The sequence below is a fragment of the Borostomias antarcticus genome, assembly GCF_949987555.1.
Source record: "Borostomias antarcticus genome assembly, chromosome: 17".
NCBI classification, from domain to species: Eukaryota; Metazoa; Chordata; class Actinopteri; order Stomiiformes; family Stomiidae; genus Borostomias; species Borostomias antarcticus.
The window spans coordinates 24408867-24431101 of NC_140250.1; the positions used below are offsets into that span (position 1 = coordinate 24408867).

At 45.5% G+C, this 22235-nt stretch overlaps 2 protein-coding genes across 2 annotated transcripts; one reads left to right on the forward strand and one right to left on the reverse strand.

Annotated features, from left to right (window-relative positions):
• Positions 1-6743: 6743 nt before the first annotated feature.
• On the forward strand, positions 6744-10257 carry LOC311320437 (GDP-Man:Man(3)GlcNAc(2)-PP-Dol alpha-1,2-mannosyltransferase-like). Its single transcript, XM_084452179.1, has 5 exons — positions 6744-6808; positions 7201-7422; positions 7606-7977; positions 8514-9127; positions 9244-10257. The coding sequence occupies exons 1-5, from the start codon at positions 6762-6764 to the stop codon at positions 9525-9527; spliced, it is 1539 nt and encodes a 512-aa protein (XP_084308305.1). The 5' UTR covers positions 6744-6761; the 3' UTR covers positions 9528-10257.
• A 93-nt stretch (positions 10258-10350) lies between these two features.
• LOC311320399 (serine/threonine-protein kinase Nek5) lies at positions 10351-21101 on the reverse strand (the record flags this gene model as incomplete). Its single annotated transcript, XM_084452130.1, has 21 exons — positions 10351-10684; positions 10927-11050; positions 11129-11260; positions 11819-12041; positions 12168-12263; positions 12527-12607; positions 13226-13333; positions 13491-13571; positions 13738-13857; positions 14471-14549; positions 14945-15192; positions 15631-15752; positions 16461-16563; positions 17191-17391; positions 17642-17696; positions 19266-19352; positions 19685-19755; positions 20168-20251; positions 20494-20591; positions 20732-20828; positions 20976-21101. 21 exons carry the CDS (start codon positions 21099-21101, stop codon positions 10351-10353), a joined length of 2670 nt encoding a protein of 889 aa, XP_084308256.1.
• Positions 21102-22235: the final 1134 nt, after the last annotated feature.

Below are 22235 nucleotides of genomic sequence, written 5' to 3' on the forward strand. Positions count from 1 at the left end.
GACATTTTATATTGTAAACAACATTGTGTGTGTGTGCGTGTGCGCATGTGTGTGTGTGCGCGTGTATACAAATACACACACATACACATGCACACACACATAGTCACATACAATAAAATATAGAATGTCACTGTCACCGCATTCTGACGCATGCATCACCTCATTCTACGGATAGCCTATGTTAACATGCTTCTTCACCACCAGGTACATTTGTGGAGTCAGTGCCCTCCGTGGAGAGAAAGGCTCTCAAAGACAGTGCCACAGAGTGCAGTGAATCCATCTGCCAAGCCCCTGTGTTATGGGACTATGACCATCCCATTTTCAGGGTGCCGCCGACTCCGCAGTCGCCTGCCGCCCCCCCCGTGGTGTTGCCCAAAGTGATTGAAGGCTTTCCTAGCAGACCCCCTCATACCCTCCCGAAAATCCCCCTCCTCAAGCTCCTTCGGACCGACCCCCGGTACATACGCGCTACCCCCAGCTTTCGCTTCAATGACTTTCTCCGGATCCAAAATGGCGGCAGTGCGGCCCAGTCGCTGGAGGGTCTAAAGAAAGCGGTCCTGTCCCGCTGCAACTACCACAAGCTGATGGGCCTCTTCCTGATGGAGCTGCACAGAGGGCAGCAGACGGAGGTTTGCAAACAGCTCATGTCCTGTGAGACAGTTCCAGAGGTGAAGAGCAGGATTCCTCAGAGGCAGATGATATGTGGTAAACAAGAATTTACCTTTTACGTTTAGACATTTTCTACCTATACGTTGTGTTAGCTATGTGGTGCACTCCATGCGGTCATGCACTAGTGTGTGTGTGTGTGTGTGTGTGTGTGTGCACAGTATGTGGGTTCATGTGTGTGTTTCTCATCAGAGCTGGCAGCGTTGATCCACACGGAGGTCCAGGACCAGATGATGTGTCGACGAAGCTGTTTGGAAGAAGTGACCTCCCGCTCTGAACAGAAGTCTGTGGAAGTCTGGGCACCAAGGCACGGGCAGGCTGTCCAGAAACATGACGGCTTATACCAAGGTAAGAACATGACATTACAGTGATGCATGCATGCTGTTTATTGTACCTAATATTCAGTGAATCAAGATTGAGGGTCGGGGGAAGGGGGCTAGAGGGGTTTCAAGTAAAGCTTGGGGTAATTCTTTCTTATTGCAAATAAGTGATTTATTTTGAACAGGAACTGAGGTGATCTTGAACTCTGTGACAACCAAGCACTTCCACGGCTCACGGCGTACCGCCTCCCCCTTCCAGCACTCTGGAGAATATGGGACAATCAGCCCCTCTGAACTAGCTATACTGGACTGTTTGACAGGGGGAGGCAAGGCCCTCTCTCTCAAGGTGTGTGTGTGTGTGTGCGCATGTGCCTGTGTGTGTGTATGTGTGTGCGACTGTGTGTGTGTGTGTGTGTGTGTGTGTGTGTGTGTGTGTGTGCACGCCCGTGTGCTTCTGTTTATGTGTGCATGTAAGATGGTTGGAAATACTGATGAATCAGCTGAATTACATGCCAACTTTAAAGATTCTCTACCATACCTGCCAGTTGTTCCTGTTCCTGTAAGTACGGTAAGACATAGCTAGCGCCTGCGTTCTCATTCTCAATAGCCTTTGTAGCACATTGTTCCCTTTAGCCTTGAAGCTGTGGGACAGAGACAGATATTCCTTGTTCTCCCTCACATTAAAAGGAAATGAAAGAACTGTCATTCAAATAACAGGAAGTGGAAGAATATGTGTTGAATTGGCATTTGTTTTCTTACTGAGCCTTATGTAAGAGTTTTCTGTGTTATAGGCCCACTTCATTGCTGTTCTCCCTGATCTGGCTCCCCTGGCTCACAGCCTGGTCTACCTCAACCTGTCCTTCAACGACCTTGGTGTCTTCCCAGTGGAGGTGAGAGGGTCTGACCACATGACCACATACTTGACCATATATGGCCGTACTTACAACTGGGCTAAATACAATCACGTCTTTGTTGTCCCCCGCCTGGCGACAGCCGAAGGGGGGGGCTTTAGTTTGGCCGGTGTCATGTCGTCCGTCAGTGAGTGAGTGAGTGAGTGAGTCTGTCCCCCCGTAGTACCAGAACCCACCACAAAAGGGGCGCCTTTCCAATGCATTTTTCATTGACAAGTACATTTAGATTTTTACATCAAAAACTATGCTTGGTGTCTCAGTATAGTCTCAGACAAGTTTACTCAGGAAACCATGTTCTTTCTACATCCGCAGAGAGTAGAGCTTGAGGTGTTTAGTAGCGCTAGATATGTCTGTATTTCCACATTCATTATAGTGAATGCCCACTAGATGGAGACGTTATTATACTCTTATTCACTCTAACGTGGTTTGTAGAGAGCTTACTTTGGTCAATGATTGAGACACATGATGTGACATTAGTAGCGCTAGATAAGTCTGTATTTCAACATTCATTATAGGACTTTTGACCATACAGGTGCATGGACTTGTTTAACAGCTAGCGAATGAGGGTCACACCTCTCAATTCCAGATTGCTGGCATGCTTTATAAAATAATTTTTCTTTGGTTCATTATAAGCAAACAAAGCCAGAAAATTGAGGTGAGGTGAAATGAGGTCTTCTTTATGGCAATATAGTGGGATCTCTGTATAAAAACACCTAGTGAGCAGCAGATGGCTTGATACCACAAGGGAACATGCATAATGGGTGGGGGACAACATGTTTACATGTGTACAGTACTTGTTGCCATTTTGTGTCAGGCTAATCTTTGAGGGCCTGTTTTTCTTGCTTGCATATACATGTGCATCAGAGTGGGTCTTACATTGTCCTGAACTATTAACTCAATTTATTGTTTTGTGAAAGTAAGTTTTGTTTTCTGTTAAATGAGGATCTGGAAGAAAGGTCAAAACAACCCAATACTCATTTAACAGTAGATACAGCACATCCAGCTTTCTCCGTCTGCCCTGTGTGTGTGTGGAAGGTGTATGAGCTCACACAGCTGGAGGTGCTGAAGATGAGAGACAACCCCATTGAGGAGATACCTACTGGCATCCACAGACTCCTCAGGCTCAAGACCTTCGTCATTTCTTTCTGCAAAATTACCTCGCTGCCTTCCGAGTAAGAGCCACAATTATTACGTACCCCCCCCCCCCCTTCACACATAGCGCTAGATTCTGTTTTTATTTATTTATCATTATGACATCTTTGCTGTCTTTGCCGTTCTCATGTATTGTATGTATTGTTCTGTGTTGACGTTGTGTATTTCTGTATGTTTGTATGTATTTATTCTTGTGTATTTCTGTATGTTTGTATGTATTTATTCTTGAATGGGCCTCTTGGCCAGGTCATCATTGAAAACGAGAATTGGTTCTCAGTTGATTTTATCTGGTTAAATAAAGGTTGAATAAAATAAAAAATGTACCTGGGGATTCCCCAAGCTTCACAGCAGAAAGATCAGAGGTTAAGCGTAGGTTGAGGATGATGATGTACAGTAATAATGTTATACATAACTCCATTGTGTGTCTGGGTGTTTTGGAATTTTGTGAATAGTCTATGCAGTGTGTATCCACATTACCGTCTATGTGCTGTGGATTATGAAGCAATTGGAAAAAGTGGTTCATTCTACAGTGTAGTTTCAGAAAGAGAATAAAAACCCTGGACTCTTTTGTGTTTATCTCTCGCCAGGCTTTACCAGCTACCCTGTCTGCAGTATCTGGACATGTCCTATAACCTGCTCTCATCACTAACCAATGACATCCAGAAACTCAGGTATTGACTGTGCTGAGGAGAATAGTCTTTCTCCTGCTGTATGCGTTCCTATCACCTTGCGACACTTTTAAAAAGTCGAGCGACACTTTTGACGTCATGGGTAACACTTTTTTGCATGGGCAACACTTTTTTGGTGAAAAAAAGTGTTGCCAGGGCTGTCGCGCAGCAACGGATTTTTCTAGTGTCATTGACTCCGTCACATATTGTTGCTCAATTGTGATTGGATAGCTAGATAGAAGGCTTGTGCGTTGCCATGGATATGCGTGTTCATTTGGCTGTCATGGAAGGAGTAGAGGAAGGGCTCTTTGAGCTTGTGAGGAGAGAGCCCCATCTATACAATTCATCATCCCTGCCCCTTCACAGAGATGCCCAAGTAGGCTACTGCAGAATTCGGGGGGGGGATTCCGGTACACCGGTTCAGCCATTTTCCCGATCAGAATGAAAACAAACCACAATGAAAACAGCTCTCTGAATAACCTCTATACCTCAGATTACACTATTTCCCTCAGAAAGCCGCTTCTCAGAATGGCAACAAAATGACAAGCGCGCAGCTGATTGTTACCATAGAGACGACGCAAAACGTCGCCCAAAGCATAAACGCTACATGTCGAGCGACACTTTTCAAGAAGCATAAATTAGGCTTAAGGGTTTTGAATGTAAAGACAGGTTCCTCTCTCCCTAGGACCCTGGAATATCTGAACTTAGAGGGGAACCAGCTACCTGCTCTACCCTGCGGTGCCCTGCGCCTCAACATCACCCAGCTAAAGATCGCCAACAACTACATGCACCCCTACTTCACCAAGAGCTTCAGTAGCAACTCCCCCCAGAAACTGGTTGACTCAGCCACACATGCCCTCTCTCTCACTGAGCCCTGTCTGCGCTACCACAGCCTGCCGCCAGAGGCACAGCTAGCTCTCAGCAGGTACACAAGGGTTAGAGCTTAAAGGGCTATAGTTCACACAAATCACAATTGGATATGATTTTTCCAGTTGCCTTGACTCCTGCATCTCCTGCTATCTATCTATCTGTCTATCTGTCTGTCTATCTATCTATCTATCTATCTATCTATCTATCTATCTATCTATCTATCTATCTATCTATCTGTCTATCTGTCTATCTGTCTATCTATCTATCTATCTATCTATCTGCTTTATGTGTAGCCCTCCATTCATAATGCACGTATCAGTACTGCCAGGTTAATACAACCAAAATATCTTACAATTCTTAATAATTGCCTTGTGTCTCTGTGCCCCCCCCAGGGTTGGTGTGTGTGACTGCTGCATGGGTCCTCTCTATGGCCCAGGCCTGGCGGTCATACGGCCGTGCTACAGTGTCTTTGGGCGGCACCGAGTGCCCTTCATCTTCCATGCCTGCACTCTGAACTGCCTGTCCAGCTTCAAGAACCAGACAGAGAGTCTGTCCTGTCTGCTGTATGGAGAGGAAGCATGAGGAACCACACACACACACATACACACACGCACGCACACACGCACACACGCACACATACACACACACACACACACATACACACACACGCACGCGCACACACACACACACACACACACACACAAACACACACACACACACACACACATACACACCTCATCTGAGGATTGCTTTGAAGCCTCCATATAGCATCTCTGTTTCACACATCCATATCACGAGATAGATGATCTTGATGATCATCTATGGAGCCAGTATCATTATTTTACAAGAGGCACTTCCTTATATGTTATGATGCTGAAGCTAAAGATGAAATACATGGTACACAGTCTCAGACGTTGCAGTAAAACTGTTACGAGACCCATCCTGGTGTATGTTTTCAAGTACTGGACCAGTACTTGCAGCAGCGGTTAGGAATTTTCCAACCTATGTTTTGACAGCAGATATGATATTTGACACCCATGACGAACTGAAATGAACATTAAGCTCAGGGGATAAAGGGAAGGTTCAGTCAAGCGGAAGTTATTCAAATACTTAGACGCGGTGTATCAATCATTCTGCATGTCCACATTTTACCAGTCTAGGGCCTAACATCCTTCTACCTCAACTGTTCAATCACTCTGGCTGTGCAAGAGATGGCGGAAGGTGTTTTTTTGTGACTGGCATGATGTGAGGGAGGCCAGAGAAAACTGGGAGGATGAGATGTTTGACCTCCATGTCCACAGATGACCAGTACATGTCCATAAGCCAATCAATCCCCACTATAGTGATTGTCATGAGAGAAAGATAAGATTAGATATCCCTCATCCAGGATCTCTCTGGTATCTCTTAGAGAAGGATGTCACATACCTTCTCTGAAACAGCATGGAATGATGGCACTCTGTCCAGTACTTTGAGGAGCCCATGCTGGATCTTCTGTAGTTTGTGAATCTCTTTTTCACTCTTCCAACGCAGGGCCCCCAACCCAGCTGACTGCTGTCCTGGAACCTTTAAATGAAACTGTGGCCTGTCAAGTTTCAGACTAATCTCACTGTCTCTCTCCAGCTGCCACGCACAGTTTGGAACTTTTAGATGGAGTAACTAGCCTACTGCTTATTAAGTGTTGAGAAAGATCTGTGAGAAAACAAAGGCTTTTTTCTTGGCTGAGGCATTTCTCTCCATGATAGGCCAATGAGGGAACCTCTCTGCCTGCTCGGCTGTGGACTGCGTCATTCTGCAAGATACAGTTCATGTTATGCTGCTTCTGTTGCCCCAACACACAACTGCGAAGAAGATGGCCTCGCTACAACAGGCTGGTCATGTTGAGCATCGTTCTACATACATCAAAGGACCTTCGCCTCATCGGGAAGTAGAGTCGACTCTGGCGAACAACCTGTATACTACAGATTAATTTACTAGGCCGGGAGAACAAGCATTTGAGCGAATTTATGCTTGAAATAGCTTAACAGCGACCTCTAGCGTCACACATTTCGAACAAGGTTCCACGGTCACCATTTTCGTTGTATCGCCGGAAATCAAAAGAAGAAGGAGTAGAAGAAGAAGAAGAAGAAGTAGAAGAAGAAGAAGCCAGACAGCAACGAGTTCGACGTGTTGTCAAGATGGCTGGCCATGATCATCTGTCTATGTGCCTTTGCGACTTAATCAGGTAATGATAAGTGAATGGATGATATAATGTTGTTCCTAACACCAGCAGAGATGTATACTCTGGGAATGAAACGTAAATAATCGACGCCGAGTTTCGTCTCTAGGCTGGGACAGAATGGGAGTTAGACTGACGTTAGCTGCTGCTAGCTCCACATTTTAGCCAAGCTAACGTTAGGTAAAATTGCTCGATCGGATTGTCATTTACTAGCTACAACGACACAGAGTTAGAGCTGGCAAGCTTTTTTCTTATGGATTTTGTTAAATGTGTTGTATGAGAACAACAACAACATTCATCTTCGAAGATAGCTACGTAACGTACACGTCATGCAATGTTGTTCTTTGCGGTGTGGGGACTAACGTTAACATTAGGTGATCTGTTTTACATTCAAACAGATTGTTGTGGTCTTTGCTGTTGCCATGCGTCTATCTGAGCGTGGTGTTGACGCTGCTGCTGGTCCTGCTCGTCATGGGAGTCCGGATGTGGCTGCAGAGTCGTCGCAACGCACGACTGTCCCAAGACCGCTCGCCTACGGTGGCCTTCTTCCATCCCTACTGCCACGCTGGCGGAGGCGGGGAGCGGGTGCTATGGTGTGCTCTCCGAGCCCTGCAGAATAGGTAAGCGTGCTAACGCAACCTTTAGTCAAACTCAAAACAAGTTGTGTGAACAGCTGAAAGAATTTAATGTGCATACCCTCAATTTCTTGAATTCATCTTTGTCGTTTTATGACTGTGTTTCATCCACTTTTCTTATTATATAGAACACACTACCTTGTCTCATTGACATAACCCTTTCCTCAGATACCCCAACGTTTCCTTTGTGGTGTACACTGGCGACCAGGGAGTAACAGGGGAGCAGATCCTGGAAGGAGCTCGTCAGCGATTCAACATCCGTCTGCCGCGACCGGTGACCTTCGTCTTCCTGATGCACCGGGTGCTGGTGGAGGCCGGCTCCTATCCGCACTTCACCCTCCTGGGCCAGAGCATGGGCTCCATGTTCCTGGGCTGGGAGGCGCTCACCGCCTTCGTACCCGACCTTTATGTGGACTCGATGGGCTACGCCTTCACGCTGCCCGTCTTCCGCTACCTGGGGGGCTGCGGGGTCGGAAGCTACGTGCATTACCCTACCGTCAGTACTGACATGCTGTCTGTGGTACGAGAGAGGAACCCTAGGTTGGTTACTGCCGTGGTTTCATTAGTTAAAATAATGGATACTGTGTTAATAAGGTGTCATTTTGAGATGTAACGGTATGAGAATTTATCATCACGATTATAGTGAGCAAAATGATCAGGATTATCAGTATTATCGCAGTATTATAAAATGTGCTGAACATTTTCTAAAACTACCGATACACACACTGAAATAATTTCACCAAGTTTTATATTGAAAACCACAAATATAATTAGCAGGACTTTGCACTTTTTGTTTGCATAAACATTAAAATAATGCGTCTTGGAGACTGTCTTTAACTTTGGTTGCTGGTCAGTATTAACAGTAAGTGCAGAAATCAAACATGGCTTTAATGATAATTTTATCGCAATCAATTTAATCCAATTTTATCTTGGTTTATGATTATACCGGTTATCATTACATCCCTAGTGTCATTCCATTTTTTGTCTTCTCTGATTGATAGCCACAAACCATAAAGTTATTTTAACCAAACTTGTGATTTTAACAATCTGCTCTTCTATCATCTACTTCTGCCTAGGTTCAACAACGCTGACTTCATCTCTGGTAACCCCCTCCTCAGCGCGGCCAAGGTGTTGTACTACTGCGCCTTCGCCCTGCTCTACGGCCTAGCCGGCTCCTGCAGCGACATCATCATGGTCAACTCCACCTGGACCCTGCGCCACATCCTGGCCCTGTGGCGAGCCCCCAACCGCACCAGCGTGGTCTACCCCCCCTGCGACGTCAGAGCCTTCCTGGACATCCCACTGGACGAGGAGGACGAAGGGGAGGAGGGATGGGAGGAGCTTGGACGGGAACTCGGGCACGCAGACAGGAAGTGTCATTCGATAGTCTCGATTGGGCAGTTCCGACCGGAGAAAGACCACCGTCTGCAGATCAGGGCGTTCAGGAAACTGCTGGATAGTAAGGGGGCGGGGCCAGGTGGGCGGGAGTCGCTGAGGCTGGTGTTGATTGGTGGTTGCCGGAACCAGGAGGATGAGGATAGGGTGCTGATGCTGAAGGGGCTGTGCCAGGAGTTGGGTGTGGCGGACAGGGTGGAGTTTAAACTGAACGTGCCCTTTGAGGAGCTGAAGAGGGAGCTGGCGAATGCTACCATTGGTCTGCATACCATGTGGAACGAACATTTTGGAATAGGTAAATAAAGCCTTATTCTTTGTTCCTTTCTCATGAAAGCACATCTTTATTGCCTAGTTTGAAAGAGACCTTCACCCCCTTTTCTAAGTCCAGTGTTTCTTGTCCCTCTCTCCTAGGCGTTGTGGAGTGCATGGCTGCGGGAACGGTCATCCTGGCTCACAAGTCCGGCGGGCCCAAGCTGGACATCGTGGTGCCCTACGAGGACGGCCAGACGGGCTTCCTGGCAGACAGCGAGGACAGCTTCGCCGCCGCCATGGAAGCCATCCTGGCGCTGGCGCCCGCGGCCAGACTGGAGATACGAAGGAACGCCAGGCGGTCAGTCGACCGCTTCTCCGATCAGGAGTTTGAAGCATGCTTCCTGTCCACTGTGGAGCCTCTGATGGGAACGCTGGAGCGATGAGGAAGATGGGAGGGAACACTTGAGACCATTCCCTCCTCCCACAGACTGAAACCCCACCCCTCAGATTCTCTCACAGAGCTGATTGGCTGAGGATGTTGAATCACTTTGAATATTGAAGCAGGGCTCAGCTGGTCTTGTTAAGTTTAAGTTCTTATTACATTATGCTTCAGTGACTATCGTACCTGAGCTGTTAACAAAGTGAAGCGAAGGAGTATCTAACTTGGTAGTGGTCTTTCTGTTGATTAGATGTTTTGCACATGAACCATATTTTATGAGACCGAGCACCGAGATGACCAAAACTCACATTCTGAGTCTATAGCCTATTTATTTAGTGTTACTTTGATTTCATCCCTGTCAAAGGGATCATTGAACTGGAATATAACTGACACGACGTGTAGATTTTGTACAAACTTCATGTTGAAAGAGAAAATTCAATGGAAATATAATTTTTTGTTGTTATATAGTATAGTTTGTATATTGCTTGTTTCACGAAGAAACTGAAATTGTGTCCACCCCTTTAATCCAACAATACAGCAACATATTCAACACTCACAGTTCACTTCTTGTTAAGGCTTGCTTATACTGCCTAGCTGTGGCTAGGAAATATACTGTACCACATTTCTGTAGTAGGGTACTGCTAAACAGTGTGACCTACAATACGTTCTTCTGTATTTCAGTTTCAGTTAACCAATGCAGCTAAGCAGGAATAAAGAATTGCACTTAAGTTTGATAAGACTGCATTCAAATATAACTTTACATTTGATAATAGTTCCACTTATTGTACATCTCACAATAAAGGGTCATCAAGGATCAAATATGAATACTAATTTGTCGGCTGATTTGTGTCCTCACAGGCTCCTATCGGGGCCTGGTCCTTGTGTAAAGCCTGGTCCTGAGTCTCACACTCTTCAGGCTGGGTGTTGGTTTGAGATGGGTCCCCCTCTGTGGGGTCTTCACACGTGGGCTCCAACACTGGGTCCATCTGCTGGGGATCCGAAGGTTCCCGTTCTTTTCCCTTTACGGCTCCGTCTGTTCCAACCCTTCCTCCGTCTCTCTCCTCCTTGCTCTGTCCATCCTCCTCATCCTCCATTATGAAGAGGTTCACCATGGACTCGGCTACCTCCTTTCTCAGCTCATCTTCAGACTCCTCGAAATTCCTGAAGAACAGGTGAAGGAATCACAAACATGGATCTTTAACCGGAGGCTAGTTTAGGTTTTAGCTTATACGTAGAGTCAGATATCCAACTGATGCATCCTCTCCTCACATTCCAAGTATATATTCTAGTTATGGAAAGACATGAATGTGTGAGTAGCACCAACCTAAAACTGACCATCTTGAACATTATCAGGCCTCCCACCCCGTCTGTAAGGTTGACCAGCGCCCGGCTGTCACACTCACGTGTCGTCATCGTCCGACCTCGGCTCCAGACGCTCCTCGTCCACCTCTACGTCGGAATCTTCCTCCTCCGCCTCTTCCTCCTCCTCCTCACACCCCTCCGCTCTCTCTTTCCCTTCAACCAGATCTAAAAGAGATGGAGGCTCTGAGTCATGATCCTGTCCAGTCCCCTGTGGTCAGGTCACTGACGTCCCCTCAGACAGACCTGGTGGTTGTGAGTCCAGGGTGGAGGTGAGCTCAGCCTGGGCCAGGGCGTTGAGCAGGGTATTGGGGGGTCCGTCTCCCCACCGCCTCCTCCCGCCAGGACCCTCTCCTTCTCCCTCCTCTTGAGCGTCACCTGAGGGAAACCATATAGTTGAAGTATTGTTTTTATCCATCTTGGTTTGTAATCACAAATGTTTTTTTTTTATAGGATTCAATTAGGCAATAACACTCGAGAGGGAGTGCTTTGCCGTGGTTATTGGCACGGCTGTGCTGCGGTCGTAGTGGGTGTGTTATTGCTTCTATACAACAGCACTGCACCGTCGTTCATTTTTTTGTGTGAAAAAGATGGGATTGTAGTGTTCAGTTTTGCTAAATTGCCTTTCAGCCCTCCGCAGACTGAAATAGTTCTCTCTCCTCTTATTGTTTACCGTTGCTATGGGCAACGCAGTGATTTGCCCGTTTGTGTTGTTTATTTTTGATAGTGGCACGGCTCGGAATGTGTCTTGGCCAATCACAATGCACGGTCGGAACTAGCTATTGTATAATTATTTTTATTTTGTCATATGGATGAAGGATACTTGTAGTTACTCGAGCCGGCCAGGAGAGGGTACATGAGTGTTTATGCATGTAGTGTACCAGGGTTTGTGATCATAAATGTGTGTGATGTGTGTGTGTGTTTCCCCTCACTCACCTTGCTCAGGCGCAGCCATGGTGGAACAGACAGACGACACGTCCATCTCAGCCAGAGCGTTCAAGAGAGTTTGGGGCGCTCCCTGACCCCACCCCTTCCTCCTCGCCTCGGAACTGGGCGGGGCTCCATCAGGCCCCGCCTTCTCCCCAGGCACTGACCAGTCCTTGTGCCTCATCTCCTCGCCCGCTTGAAAGCTCAGTGTCTGGTTCAGGGGGTCTATCTCCTAGTCACACACACACACACACACACACACACACACACACACACACACACACACACACACACAGTTGTGTCAATACTGCGAAACTAGAGCGCATCACTCTTGTACAAAATGGCCGTGCTGTTTTACCTCTTTATCCTCTTCTATTTTGTCATCAGCCTTCCTCTCCTCCTCCTTCTCAGCATCCTCTTCATCGTCCAATCGTATCTCAAACATAATTGCTTTCTGTGGACACAAGATATATACAGTACTGTATGTCCATTCATTCATTCGTTCCATTCGTTCATTCATTCATAACCTTTATTTAGGCTCCATGGAGAAAAGGCACTGGGCATGACTTTGAGCATGGTGGTGGAGTAGCCAACAGTATCTTTCTTCTTGATTGACATTAAGAAAGACTAGTGTTCTGAGTCCCACCCATGGATATATACACTATATATATATATAGTATGTTTACATGCATGTAGCATGTATACATGTTCTCTAACCTTGTCTTTGTGCTTCCTCTGCATTGCTCTCCTCTCATCTTGGTTCTCCTGGCGGATCTTTCTGAGGGCTTCCTCCATGTCCTACAGCATGAATATGCATATGCACGCGAATGCATGTCCAATCAAATGTCAGCATTTGTACAGACCAATGTTCAATATATACTGGGCGAAAAGGGTCTGTAACTGGGAATATCCAAATTGGATATCTGTCATATCCCGAGCATATCAGAACTCAGGAATGGGAACATATGGGTATGCTGTGTGTTAGGACACCGTATATTTATGATATTCAGGATGTATAAATATACTATCATCCTGACACACTGCATACCGATATGCTCCCGTTCCTGAGTTCTGATATGCCCTTCACTATCACCTCTCTGTCTTCACATACTTCTGTCCATACTGCCGACTTTGTCCTTTCTGCTCATTAAACCTGTGGTTTTCCACTCCTGCCTCAAACATTGCTTCCTGTCTGCCACACCATCCCTAACCCCCCTCTATTGGTCCTATCTGTTTACCTTTCACTGATTGCACCTGCACACCCACCCCTCACATTCACATAAGCAACTCTTAGTGTTATTTTAACTGTCTAGGCACACAGGCCTCTATCAATTATATACAGAAAAAAACATAATTGTTACAGATACATTTGTAGGTCCGATCTTCTTCAATATTATATTGGTGAGCTGGTCTTACCGGGGCGGGTTGGGCTCCCTCTCTGTCCTGGTCTCTCCTGGGAGCTGGTATCTCTATGTGTCTGGGTCTCTCTACCAGGTACGTCCCTGGTTTGACTGCTGGCTGAGCCTGAGAGAGATACAAGAAAGTCTAACCAGCACTATGCCAATGCCAACACACTTTTATTCCATTTAGCTGTATGACTTTTAAAGACATGAAGTGTTTGGTAGTCAGACAGTGTTAGAAGCTGAAGCTGGAGACAAACCTCTGGAAATGTCATCATTACCTCAGGTCCAGCTCTCATCCTGATCTCTCTCATCTCATTGAAATACTGCTGTCTGATGTGCTGTAGTTGCTGCAAATACTCCTACACACACACACACACACACACACACACACACACACACACACACACACACACACATACACACGCGCGCGCGTCAGAATGCAGACACTTGTTGACGTAAACAGGTAGTTGGCCATCATCATCAACAGGTCACTCGTCCAGTCCTCCACCCCCTGGCCTGTCTCACCTGCTGTCCCTTCTGTTTCCTGTGTCCCTGGGGTGTGTGAGGGTGTGAGGGGCGCTCTGCTTCCTGCTCCAGCCCAGCCTGCCTGTACCGGTCAGCGTCTGCAGTGGACGGACGCAGACCCTGAGGGTCCGGCGGGGAGAGCAGGGTAGATGACGGAGTGAGCTCAGGAATATGACAGAAATCCATTTTTTGGTGCATTCTTTTCTATGACACACAGACAGACACGCCTATTTCAGTCTCTGAAATGCAGAGTCTTTGGGGAACATGTCAGAGCAAAGCAGGTGTGATGCCGGGCTCACCCTACAGGATATTTAAAATCCTAACCGATTTTGAAATCGGGTTGCATCACGCACATAAGGAGAATCTGAACAGATGTTCTTCTTGCGAATCTCAAACATGCGCACACAACAAGATTTGAAAATAACGGCTTATCACAAACTACATAATGTACAGGATATAATCGTGCCCAAGGGAGCAACGAACCACACGCCGTCTCGCTTGTAAAGTAGTAATAATCTTAATCATCAAACATGCTTCATATTATCGGGGCCGCTATGATGGGTCTGCGAGCCAATCGGGAAGTTTGAGATTGGATCTGTAAACCTCAGTACCGACCAACGTTCCAGATCAGATTTCTCCTCTGATTGTCGGGAGGGGTGAATAGGGGATCAATCAGGCCCAAAATCCTGCAGTGTGAGCCCAGCATTAGTGGGACAGTGGGCGTCAGACCCACCAGCTGTTTCTCTGCTCTCAGCTTGTACTGGTTGGCCTCCTGCCTCCTCTGTAAGTACTCGTTACGAGCAGCAGCCACCCTAAGAGGCACATGCACACACACACACACACACACACACACACACACAAACACAAATTATACTACAGCAGAGCCAATTGATTCACACTTTAGTGTGTACATCATATGCTATCTTCGCCTGGCTCTAGCCCCTCAATCACACACCCACTTTAATTACCTCCGCCCTAGCGACAGCGCAGAACTTAGTGGAAGGGTGTCCCATGGTCCAACTTAGAACCCCTTACATTTTGGAGCAGATCCGAAGCACGGGTCGGGTCCATGGGCCACCCAAACACGGCCGGCCATTCACCTCCATTCATTTTTTGAACCATGCATGAACCAATGCTATCTGCAAATAGAACTGCAAATCCGTCTGTTAATAGAAAGCTCTGCCATGTTGGAAAGAAGAGCACTCACAGCTGATAGGGTTCTACGAGGACGCCTCTGTCCTCACACCTCTCCGCAGGCCTCTCCGGAGGATGACGGTGGGGATGAGGATGGGGAGGAGACGGAGGGGGATTAGAGGGGTCATCCTTGTATTTCCTCTGGATGGCGTCCAGCTGGGCGTGGTAGTGGTCGTAGGAGTTGACCGCCTGACCGTTCCACTTGGGGTCTTGCTGGATGCATCGTCTGACTGGTAGATCTGCAACCGGCGCTTGAAAAGGCTGAAGAGGAGAGAGATGACATGGAGGAGTGTTTGACAGAAGTCGGAGTGGCAGTAGCTGGGAATCAGAAGGTTCCTGGTTCGATTCCAGGTGTCTGGCAACGTGTCAAAGTATCCTTGAGCATGACACTGAACCCCACATTGTTAAGTATTATACTGTATAAGTGCACTTAATTTACCATTTAAGTCATATGCGAGAGACTATGTACTTGCAACGTACTTCAGGTGATGAACAAGGCTTTTATACAGTAAACAGGAAAGAACCTATGTATATTTCCTCCCCTTATCTTTGGACTAACGAACTGGCCTAATAAGGTTAAATACTATTATTGGTCATCATTTGTCCTGGTAGGAAAGTTCAAGCAACTTGCTTTCATCTCAGCAGTGTAGATTTTCAGAAGAGTTTCTTACGTCACAGAGCTAAGGAGAAATCAATTACTTTATGCTGTGGGATGTTGACTCTAACTGGGACTTTCCACTCTGGTCTGGGGGACAGTTTCTTCACCTGGGGCCCAGGCTTTGGCCGAGGAGTAGGCCTCTCTCTGGGCCTGGGGACCTTGACTGGACCAAGAGGAGATGAAACAAGAGGACGGTTGGTGACATAATCAACCAATAGAAGGCATTACAGACGCTGACTGGGCGTGGAGTCGCTTCACTTACTGTAGACAAATTAACTTAAGTTGCTTTGGATAAAAGTGTCTGCTAAATGACTAACATGTAAAAAGAAAAAGTTTGACGAAGTAGGTATACACCGAGTTAATTGAAGACTTGGTAATGTTGCTACGATAATATTACACTTGCTGAAAATAGCACAAGCTTTGGAACTGTCCCGCACTATTCACCTGACGGGGTTCCTTGTTGGGGCTGGTAAATAAGGCTGAGGTTTATGTTACATTCCAAAATATCTTAGTAAGTCACAGTGTGTTAGGCCAGTTCTGGTGCCAAAGAGCTAAAGTGAACGTGGGATTGTAATAGCAGATATTTGAGATCATGTTATGACACTAACTGATCAGTAGGTGGAGCTATATAGCTACATGATCCAGGTTCAGGATTGGAAAAAGAGACTGCTAGAGGTAAACAGGAAGTGAAAGTTGCAAAAGAGAGGAGAAAGAGAGAGGGAGGGGGTGAGAGAGAGAGAGCGAGAAAGAGAGAGGGAGGGGGTGAGAGAGAGAGAGAGAGAGAGAGAGAGAGAGAGCACTGGTGTCTAAAGAGAGTGAGAACAAGTGTGTGCTCTTGAGAAAAAACACATAGAAGTGAGTGATTGAGTACCTGGTGGAGCCTGTGCTGGCCCAGCCTGTACTGCAGTAGCAGGGTGCGGGCCGGCCGCTCTCTGCTTGTGCAGCACTGTGTGGCTGAACTCCTGCTCAATCACCTAGACACGTCCAGACCAGAGGGAAGGAAACCGCTCAGGACATCCTGATGTTCCAGAACACACACACACACAGGCACCTCCACACACACGCACACACACACATATGCCAAAGAGCGACTGCACAAACGCACACAGCACCTCCACACACACGAAAATCTAAAAAAACACAAAAACCCACATACAGATACCATACCATACCATACCATATCACATGCGTGCTGATGTTGGTTTTTGACGGGAAGTCTTAAGACTTCTGTGAAATGATGTGGTTTGCAGATAGGCTGTACAGGATGTGTGGTGTGTGTGCGTTTGAGGAGCGGTTCTCGTTTCTACTTGTCAGTAAAAGCTGTGACCTAGTTTTTCGAGATCACAGTTTTTCAGCTCACACAAAATAGTTATATGCAGAGGTTGCAATTCAAGGCATGAGCATGTTAGTTAACAAACATATTCTTGTCTTCACTCAGTTTCTCCAATGATAAAGGACAATCTGTTTCACAACAGAGCAGTTACAAAACAGTTGACAGTGGGGTGCCGTGAAATGTCACGATGGCCTTCCCAGCCTGTGTGACCAACAGTACAACCCCTCTCGAACCCGAACCTCATAGTGCAAGTCCTCATCTTGGTTACCTTGGGATCCAGGTGTTTGCTGATGCGTTTCTCCAGGAATGGCCGTTTGAGGACGGAGCTGACAGAGGGCCTGTCCCGAGGGTTGACCTTGAACAGCTGGGTGACCAGCAGGCGAAGGTCGTAGGAGTAGCGGGTGGACACTGGGTTATAGCGCCCCCTGCAAATCTTCCCCACCAGCTGTCTCAGGCTACTGCTGTCAAACTGTGGGTGCGGATATGAGTTTTTGAACAAATGCATCAGCAACTAAGTCACATGCATAAGTAGAAATGCATACCGACACACATACTCATGTTCACACCCAAGTACTGGTTGTGACATGAAAGAATGTACTTGCACAAACACACACACACAAATACGCAATGACACGGTGAGATTATGTAATTGAGAAACATTTTATCGTTCTGACTGTTTAGGGCTTGATATTGGGTAGTGGTAACGTAGCAGTGCTTACTGGATGCCTCAGGGTACAGAGCTCATAGAGGACACAGCCCAGAGACCAGATGTCCCTGTCGACAAACAGACAAAGACAAACACAAACACACACCACCCATCATTATATTTACAGTATAGTTAGGTGCATGGGCATTTAACCTGTCTGTAGCACACAGGCCTCCATCTTGTATGCTAAGGGGTGTTGGTGCTTGATGGCTGAAGCCACAGACTCACAGGGTAACACCCTCTCTGAGTTTCAAAACAACCCCTGACTGGAAAGCAGAACAATAGCAGCCCAAAACACAATGCTGCGACAACAGGCCAAGGACAGCCAAGTGTGTGGGTGTGGGTGTGTGTGTGTGTGTGTGTGTTAGTGAGAGAGAGCGAGAGAGAGGGGCAGTGTGTGTGCAGGCGGCCTGTGTGGAGGAAGGACACCCATTTCAGCGTCCGGACCAGAAAATGACTGTATAACGAGAAAATGTGTGCCCTAATTGCAGCCAGAAGACTGATTGACCAGGTAGCTAATGTGACAGTCCAGTCTGGCTGCTTTACAGTAGCTGTTGACAACCATGGTTTCTATACAGAATACCCTGATAGTCAAATTGAGAATTGTGAAGCTGTTTTCAACAACTATTACTCTTCTGTGTGTGGCTATCAAGAGTAAATAAAACCGAACTAGTGACTTGCATTTAGACCATATTCAGACCGTATTTGATCTTGTACAATTTTCTTAGAAGTGTTCAAGGTGGGATTGATTTCACTTTCAAAGAATGAAAATATAAATATAAATGTCTCAGGCTGTTGTGCTATCTATGTTTTGAGTCATTTTAGTTTGACCATTTCTGCAACCAGTTAGTGTTGTTAAAACTTCACACAGGGGGTTTATTTTTAGATTCGCACATTCGTCAAAACATAAAACAGGATATCAGGATATGAGTGTGCCCACACACAGATACTGTGCAACTGTGTTACCTTTTTGTACAGTGCAATTTCAATAAAGTACATACTACTACTACAGTACTACTACTAGTCTACAACAACAACTACTACTAATACTACTCAATCCCAACATTTTTGCTATCACTTTATTACTGTAGTGACTGATAGTGACTGCTACAGAGACTAGTTAAGTTTAGTTTAGTTTATTTGATTCAGGGACATTGTACATTAATCAACAATTTTACAATTGTAAATGTGCCAGGATTAGCAAACTAATTTTCACCTGTTGTCCCTGGCCTGATGTTAAAAGCAACCTAAGAAGGATCAAGGCATTAAAACAATAGTTTATTAGTTTTACTACTGTAAAACAATAGTTTTACTACTGTGTAGGCTATGAGTGAGATAGATAGATAGATAGATAGATAGATAGAGAGAGAGAGAGAGAGAGAGAGAGAGAGAGAGAAAGAGAGAGAGAGAGAGTGTGTGTGTTCAGAGTGTTCAGTGTCCCACCTGCAGCAGCCAGAGACATGGAACTAAATTACAGTCATAGTCATGGCTAACTGCTGGTTTGTGTATGAAATTAGGGCTGACTGTCAGACAACCACGGATAGAGTCAAAGAGACAAAGAAAGAGACAGGGAGAGGCAATAAAAACAGGAGGGGAGATAAAGGTATATATAAGTATATAAGTACAAGTGTACATACGTCTTGTTATTGTATGGCCTGTTTTCACAGATCTCTGGAGAGAGGTAGTATGGTGTCCCCACACAAGTCCTGGCTAGCTCCATGGTGCTGTCCAACCACATACCATTAAGAACTATTATTAGAATTACATTTTCAGAAAACAATTCATTAGGTAGAATAGTGCCAGGAAGGTGTGGGCCTGTTCTATAACTTCTAAATCAGTGACTGCACATATGTTTCAAACACTGACTCTTAAACCAAATTAATAATAAGGCAAATCATCCACATGATCTGGACACTGCACGTTTCAGACCATGCAACAATAACCGCATAGTTCTGCAGTGTATGGAATGTTAATGTCATGTTTTGGAGCCTTGCGTGTACCAGTGCACAGCCATAAACACGCCTGTCCCGGGAGGGAAAGATTACTTGTAACTCACTTGTTTAACATTCTTGCAATTCCGAAGTCTCCCAGCTTTGCTTTCGATCCACTGTTAGCAAGAAAGATGTTCTGGGGGAAAATGACAAATACATGGTTGTGTTTAAAAACAACAACGATGAACTGGCTAGACTGGGTCGGATTTGGAGTTGAATGTGAATATGAATGGAGGTGGATGTGAACAGGAATGGGCCTGTCTTCTCAGTGCCCATGTTGGGAGGTGCTACACAGCAGGGCCCTTGTCTGAGATATAATCGAGCTCTGTACCATTTCCAAAATATCAACACGCCATGAAACTCAAAATTCTAATGCTGTTTTTATGGGTGGAATCCTAATTTTATATCTGGGTTTCCCATTAATCTTGACATTCCCATTGATGTCAATGCATAAGCATTTTGGCCTATATTGGATCCTTGTGATTTACAAACTCTGTTTTGATGCTTCAGTGGTTTCTAACTGCCTAGTTAGTTATTAGAAGCATTACCTGTGCTTTGATGTCTCTATGCAGGACCTTTCTGTCATGGATGTGCTTCAGTCCAAGGCAGATCTGTACAAACCAATCCATGATCTGAAGAGTTTCAATGAGAGAGGACATCAGTAAGCATGTGAATGTGTGTTTATGTGCGTGTGTTATTAGGACTTTTGTGAGAATGAGTGTTTGTGTGTACGCAGTACATGTAACCTAGCCTCTGTGGAAGCAAACTGAAAGTGAGCTTGCGAAATCAGGATGGTCTCAAGGCTACATGCAACCTGTATTTGTGTATGTAGGTGTGTATGTGTGTGTGTATGTGTGCGTGTGTGTGTGTTTACCTGCTCCTCAGTGAACAGAGCCCCTCTCTGCATGCTGATCCTTTTCATCAGGTCCCCTCCATCACAGAACTCCATCACAATGTACAGACTATTCCTCTCTGAAACCACAGCATATGAACAGACTAGCATCACACACACACACACACACACACACACACACACACACACACACACACACACACACACACACACACACACACACACACGGACTCGGACAAAATCTGCCATGAATACAAACCATGAAATGATTTGAAGAAGGTGACAATATTGGGATGTTTCATCTTCGAGAGCAGTGTCACCTCCTTTTTAGATGCTTCCTTTTCTCTAGGTGACATCTATGGATCATAAAAAAGTGATCTTATAGTAATGCATTAAAGACATTATTTAGTCGATTATGCTGTATTTAATGTCACATTAGCTAAAACCCATGTGGCTCCAGTATAAGCATTATGAGCTACCATGTATGTGGCAGGGTGGTCTACCTTTCTGAGGTTGATCTCTTTAACCACACACTGTCTGTCACCTCCTCCTCCATCTCTTTCCCTGGCCAAGAAGGCTTTCCCAAACGCACCCTCTCCAATCTGACGGACAATCGCATAATTGTTCATAACACCTGCAAACCTGAGAAACAATGACAAACTGTAGTCGAGCACTGGAAACGTGGGAATATTTAAGCTTGCTTAATTTAAATGTTAGGCTAAGTAATAGGCATAGGCTGCAGAGAATAAATTAATGTTGTTTCTGGTGCATGCTAGAGAGAATTCTGTGCAGCAGGCCCCTACAAGGTCAAGGTCAAGGTCAACTTTATTTATAAAGCACGTTTAAAATCAACCGAAGTTGCACCAAAGTGCTGTACAATATATAAAATAAACTAAAACAAAAAACAGAATAAAGTGCACATAATCACATAACAATAAAAGGACAGGACACAAAACAGGACAGGGGATGTAGGCTAACATACAAGATAGTACATTGAGCAGTATGTTATAGGAAGTACCTACAAACAAAAATAGTTTGGGTTTTTCATCGTGTAGCCTGATACACCAGCTGTCAGAATGTTACTATGGTAACAGATACACAGAGCTAGCAGAGCTAGCATGTACACTAGCATGTTCAACTAAAATCACTGTAGTAGACATGAGTATTTGTTGCACGATAAACAAAATGATATGCTACTTACTCAGACGAAATGTTCCCTTTCACACATTTGTGGAAATACTAAGTCGTAATGGGTTTATCTCGTGAAAATGGAAACAGTTAGAAAAGTGGCACACAAGCCCTGGCTAACGTTTACAGAACGGACAAGCAATAGCAAGGCACTCTGGGATTTGTATTTCTAGGAACTTGCTGACGGTATGAACTTTAAATATAATTATTTCCCAACCACATGATGCTAGCTAAAACATAAATACCCAAAGTGTGCATGATATGTGTCATAAACATAATAAAAATAAAAATAAGCAAAATTACTCCAATTCATTTTCTACTGTCTAGTCTGTAGCTTAGTGTAGCCTAATTATACATGGGGGCTACCAGTGTAAAGTGAAAAGACAAGATACTTTTTAAAACCTGGTATGGCAGCTGAATTTTGCTGCTTATTCAAGGCCCTGGATCATGTTGCTGTTGGGAGATATCACGCCCATAGTTGAAATGCAAGGCAGCTTGTGTGTGTGTGTGTGTGTGTGTGCTTGCACACGTTTTAACATGTGTAGAATTGACCAGACCCCCACAAAGCAAACATC

What these genes read in the sequence shown, in the direction of transcription:
- LOC311320437 (XM_084452179.1), top strand. Translation starts at nt 6,762, where the DNA reads ATGGCTGGCCATGATCATCTGTCTATGTGCCTTTGCGACTTAATCAG. An exon ending in TGCCTTTGCGACTTAATCAG is followed by an intron (nt 6,809 to 7,200) that starts GTAATGATAAGT and finishes ACATTCAAACAG; the next exon opens with ATTGTTGTGGTCTTTGCTGT. An exon ending in CTCCGAGCCCTGCAGAATAG is followed by an intron (nt 7,423 to 7,605) that starts GTAAGCGTGCTA and finishes CCCTTTCCTCAG; the next exon opens with ATACCCCAACGTTTCCTTTG.